The following is a 4,973-nucleotide window of genomic DNA, read 5'->3' as shown; positions in this document are numbered from 1 at the left end:
GTCCATGGCCCTGCCTGGAGCACCAGGACCAGTGGGGCCACTTCCAGGATGCCAAGCCGCTGTTCCTGCAGCCCCAACCCGCTTCCCGGGAGGCTGGGCCACAGGCTGGCACCCGTGTGAACACTGCTTTGGAGAATATGTAAATATAAAAAGTGCTGGAGACCCCTCCCACCCCTGCCCTGGGTTCCATAGCCAGCACGTGGCCACCCCTCCCGGGGGGGGTTTGGAGGCCCTGAAGCCACCTGAGCCAGGGCCTTCTAGAAACAGGGTTCCAGGGCCTCCGGGCACCTGTTCCTCCCTCCCTCCTCCCAGCATGGGGCAGAGCACCGAGGCTGGTGGTGGGAAAGGCAGCTGTGGGCACGGCCATCTCCCTGTGGGCGTCCTTTTGGCAGAGAAGCGGGCAGCCTATGCGCAGTAGGTGTCTGCCTTGACCACCTGGCAGTACATGGTCATGGCGAAGGTCAGGCCTAGGATCTGTGGGGAGGGGAAGAGGGCTGGGCATAGCAGCTCCATGGCCTCAGGCCTCAAGCCCAGAGCGGTCCCTGTCCTCAGCAGGTGCCCTGGCCCTGGCCCTGACCCCGGGGCAGGGACACAGCGCAGAGCCCTTCAGCTTCCTGCTGGCTCACACACCCCATCCAACCCCTGCGGCTCAAGCCATAGCACCCTCCCCTGAGCCTTGCAAGCATGAGGACACCCAGGACTTCCTGGGGGCTGTGGAGTTTGGAGAGCAGGGGCCACAGGCACCAGGACCTGAGCTGCCACTCTCTGCACACTGGTCAGTCCTGGGCCACCAACCAGCACGGACAGCTGCCGGCTTCCACCCCACACCAGCCTCTGCCTCTGTCCACTAGGAGGGAGTCCACCGTCCCCACAGGCCGTCCCTGCCCATCCCCCCGAACTCACCCTCCTGCTTTTGCCCCAGCCTCCCCGATCATGGGTTCCTGGGGGCAAGGCCTTTGCTACTTTGTTCCCTGGGCTCAGAAGGCCCCAGCAAAGGGGTAGCAGGGAGTCTGCAGTCCCCAGGCCATACCTGCACCAGTGCCGTGCACAGCCCAAAGATGCCCACAGCCAGCAGGTTCTCCTGGAGCCACACCTTCACCGTCTCGTAGCACGGCTGCAGGAGGCATGCCCTGCATGTCACGGAAGGGCCTGCCGGTCCCACCCTCTAGGCCCCCGCCAGCCCCCAGGGTGGGGGTCTCACCGCCTTCCACCAGGTGCCAGGTGCGTGCAGCCCGCAGCTCTCGCTGAACTCCAGGCAGCAGGAGTCAGGCACCCGCGTGGCGTTGTACACCTCAAACCAGTCGGTGTAGTTGGAGACACCACAGCAGCGGAACTGGGGGACAAGCTCAGGTCGGGCTGAGGCTGGAGGGGAGGGGGCACCCGCTGACCCCGCCCACCTGCCCAGGCCTCACGTCAGTCTGGATGATGCTCCAGGCGTTGGTGAGGCCCACGTTGCCCTGCGTGCCGTACAGGTGCAAGCCTTTCTTCAGGTCTTGCTGGGCGTACCTGTCAATCTGGGGGTACGGGGGGGTCAGCAGGGCCCCTCCCACTGTACCCCGCCTCCCTCATCCAGACCCCCTCGCTGGCCCCTAAGCTGGGCCCCTCCTGTGCCTGGTCCTGAAGTGTCTCCTGCCCTTCCTAGCCCACCAAGCTGCAGACACACCGGCCCCATGTCCTCCCAGCAGCCCTGAGGCCCAGGGCCCCCACCTCTGGGCTTCCTCCCCAGGCTGGGGGAGGACCATGGGTCCTGGGGGGACAGAAGACAGGGACACAGGTGACTCCACGTGTCAGGACACGTGCAGCCGTGCTCTGTGAGCTGGAAGCCAGGAGCTGTGAGCGCTGAGCCCACCCAGCACCCCGGCCATGGTCCCCAATATTCAGTGAGGACCCAGGGCACCCTGGAAAAGGGGCTGATTCCCGGGCCAGGGCAGGGAATACAGGAGGAGCCTGGAGCCCCCTACAGTGCCAGGAAGTCAGGACGTGCCCCAGAATGAAAAGTCTGTTGATGGGGGCACATCCCCAGGGCCAAAGACGGACAGTGTGATTTACAAAACAAAGCAGTGTTGTGTTCTAGCTCAGAGTGCAGCCTCAATAGCCGTGACTTCATCCCAATATAAACAAATGGCTGAATATATAAATGAGTGACCAAGAAGAGGCCGTTCTACAGAGCAGAACCCCACGGTGAGCAGCCAGGACAAGGCGCTGGGAGCAGACAGCCCGGGACGCTGTGTCGGGGGACGACCTAGGGCGCGCCCTCCGGGTGGGGGAGCAGTGCCCTCGTGCCCCAGTCACCGCAGAGGCACAGCATAGCCTCCCAGGGTTGGGGGTGCTCCCCCTCCAGGCCTGGTAAATCCACACCCGCTATCTTGGCCGCCAGGGAGGGCAGATCGGGGGCCACTCTGTCCACACCGGGCCCACTGCCCCCTGGGAGTGAGGATGGAGCCCCCAGCCCTGCAGCTGGGCCTGCGGCCGAGGCAGCCATACCTTGTCCGTGTAGGCGAAGAAGAGGATGGCAATGGTGGCCTCCAGCAGGAACACCAGCAGCAGCAGCAGGAAGAACTGTTGGGGGGGGCAGGCTCAGACAGGGACCTGGCAGGCCCCATGGCCTCCACCCCATAGCATGCCAGGGGCCAGGGCCACACACCTCATGGATACCTGGTGCTGCCAGGAAACCCCTGCCAGGCCCCCAATCCGAGACCCCAGAATGCCACCCCCACCTCAGAACCCTCAGCCTCGGCCCCAGGTCCAGGGACTGTGGCTGTCGTGTCCTGCTCAGCCCCTGAGTGTAGGGCCCTGGGCTGGCCTGGGCTCCCCTCCCCTCCCCTCCCCTGCCCCCATCCCTGGGACAACCCAGACACCCCCAAGTGGGCACAAGTCCCTGTTCCCAAGACTCTAGCCCCTGTCAGCTGGCTTCAGACACCTCCGTCCAGGGGCCTGTGAGTGTCCGGCGGGTGCCTCACGGGGTGCCCGTCACACCTGGGCTGCAGAGGCCCCTTCCGCTCCCACGTCACAGCCCTCAGAGCAGCCAGGGTGGCTGATGCCCCCTCCAGCAAGACCAGAGGCTGCAACCCCACCTCTGACCACGCAAGCTTCCCCCTCCTGGCGGCAGCCCTGAAGCTCAGCCTGACCCCAGCCCTGCTGCTCCTCCATGCGGAGGTCACTGACACCCGCAAGAGGAAGGCAGGCATGGACAGGGTGTGTCCAGGAACTGGGGGGCCCAGGCAGAGTGGGCGTGAGTGGGGCAGACAGGGTGCTGGGCTAAGGACACAGGAGCCCCTCACCCCCAGGAGGTACCCAGGGTTCTGGTCCCAAGTCACCTGTGGGAAAGGGGTAGGGCTTCTATCCCTGCAGGCCTGGCGGGGCCTACACAGAGCAGCTTCCTCAACTGTTGGAGGAGCTCCAAGCCCCAGCAGGGCTGCCACAGACCCCCACCTACTGCCTCCAGGGGGATCTGGGCCCCAACGGATGCCGGGGAGGCTGAGAGATGGGGGGCTCACCGCCAAGAAGGGGTACAGAGGGGAGTGGGCTGGCTGAGGCGATCTAAGGGAGGCCCCACCCCATCCAGGGCTTCTCAGACAAAGAGGTGATCTGAAGCCTCTTGATTTAGGACCTCAGCAGGCTGCAGACCCACTTCGGGCCCACGGCCTCAGCCAGGCATATTAATCGGTAGCAAGCCTGTGTTTCCATCTAGGAGCCCTTTTCATTTTTAATTATCTGTGATGAGAACATTTCCAAGGAGGATAAACACATCCCTGCCTATAAGTCCGCCCCTGAGGGGAGGTGGGGGCTGGGAGGGTCCCAGCAGACGGTCCTAGGGAGCTGAGAGACCAGGCCCCGGACAAGGAACTGGGGAAGGGGCCACAGCGGGGGTGGGGTGGTCAGGAATGAGTCATGGAGACCACAAGCCCATGAAAGGCTGTGCATGCCTGTGCACGTGTATGGGGCTGTGCCTGTGCTCACCAGGGCCAGTGCCCTGTCAAGGGAGGCTCCCGACAAGCTACAGCATGTTCTCCAGTGACCCCCGCCCCCACTCCACAAATCAGCCCCAGCCCCAGTGCAGCCCAGAAGACCCAACAGTAGCCACACTCCCAACCTGGAGGTCAGGCCTGCATCTGGGGGTCACTGCAGCAGCCAAGGCCTGGGGACCACCGGAGCCCCACCCTGCATGGTCCCACCCAGAGCATGCCTGGGCCCTGGCACTCACAGCGAGCAGGAGGCACTTGTTCTCCTTGATGGCGCCCAGGCAGCCCACGAAGCCGATGGCCATGACAAAGGCACCGGTGATGATGAGCAGGTTGGCAGCCGACAGGGACGGGAAGGAGGAGGACAGCGTGGCGAAGCTCCCCTGGGTGGCGGCCAGCCAGATGCCGACGCCCAGCACGCCACAGCCCCCCAGCTGGGGCACAGCAACATGAGAGACACAGGGTGAGGCCCCAACACAAGCTCTGGACCCCAGGGCAGAGCCCGGCCTGCAAGCCAAGGCCACACCACCTGCCCGCCTGAGCCAGAACCACCCTGAGTCCTGCTAAATCCCACGGCAGCCCTGGGGGCTGTCCAGGGCAGGCCAGTCCTTACCCCGACACCCTGGGTTGGCACCCCATCCCCAAACCCACAATCCCTGGCCACGGTGGTGGGGGCTCCCTCGTGCCCCTGAACCTCCCTCTAGGGGGGATCTGCCCACCCCCCGGCCTGGAGCCAGAGGGGCAGGATCTTAGGCCCCAGGACACAGTACACACCCCCAACCCCACTTCGCCCTCTGGTCTGCCCAGCACAGAAGCCCACTCCCCACCTGACAGGCCACTCCAGCCTTTCCAGACTGCTGTCAGGGAGACCCAGCCCGGCCCTCACTCCAGGATGGGGCTTCCTGGCAGGCGGCCTCAGGATTCCGGTGCCCACTTCCCAAGAAGGTCTCTGTGATGTCCCCGGCTGTCCCGTCACTCGTAGCAGGAGAAATGCTGATTCCCTCACACTTT

At 64.7% G+C, this 4,973-nt stretch overlaps 1 protein-coding gene across 7 annotated transcripts in view; it reads right to left on the bottom strand.

Annotated features, from left to right (window-relative positions):
* The window catches only part of TSPAN4 (tetraspanin 4), a 30,592-nt gene that overhangs the window by 1,485 nt on the left and 24,134 nt on the right, over nucleotides 1-4,973 (bottom strand). For 2 of the 7 annotated variants that reach the window (XM_011993848.1, XM_011993843.1), the window contains exons 2-7: nucleotides 4,205-4,396; nucleotides 2,485-2,559; nucleotides 1,413-1,514; nucleotides 1,202-1,333; nucleotides 1,031-1,114; nucleotides 1-474 (exon numbers count right to left, since the gene is read on the bottom strand). In XM_011993848.1, the coding sequence (XP_011849238.1) occupies nucleotides 406-474; nucleotides 1,031-1,114; nucleotides 1,202-1,333; nucleotides 1,413-1,514; nucleotides 2,485-2,559; nucleotides 4,205-4,267 (525 nt within the window). In that variant the 5' untranslated portion in view covers nucleotides 4,268-4,396 and the 3' untranslated portion in view covers nucleotides 1-405. Of the gene's footprint in view, nucleotides 475-1,030; nucleotides 1,115-1,201; nucleotides 1,334-1,412; nucleotides 1,515-2,484; nucleotides 2,560-4,204; nucleotides 4,599-4,973 lie in introns of those variants that run through there. The other 5 variants (XM_011993845.1, XM_011993841.1, XM_011993846.1 and 2 more) reach the window with 5 other exon arrangements.

The sequence above is a fragment of the Mandrillus leucophaeus genome, unplaced genomic scaffold (assembly GCF_000951045.1).
Source record: "Mandrillus leucophaeus isolate KB7577 unplaced genomic scaffold, Mleu.le_1.0 Scaffold435, whole genome shotgun sequence".
Taxonomy (NCBI): Eukaryota; Metazoa; Chordata; class Mammalia; order Primates; family Cercopithecidae; genus Mandrillus; species Mandrillus leucophaeus.
Note: the sequence above shows the minus strand (reverse complement) of the source record. Positions and strands in the feature narration are given on the sequence as shown.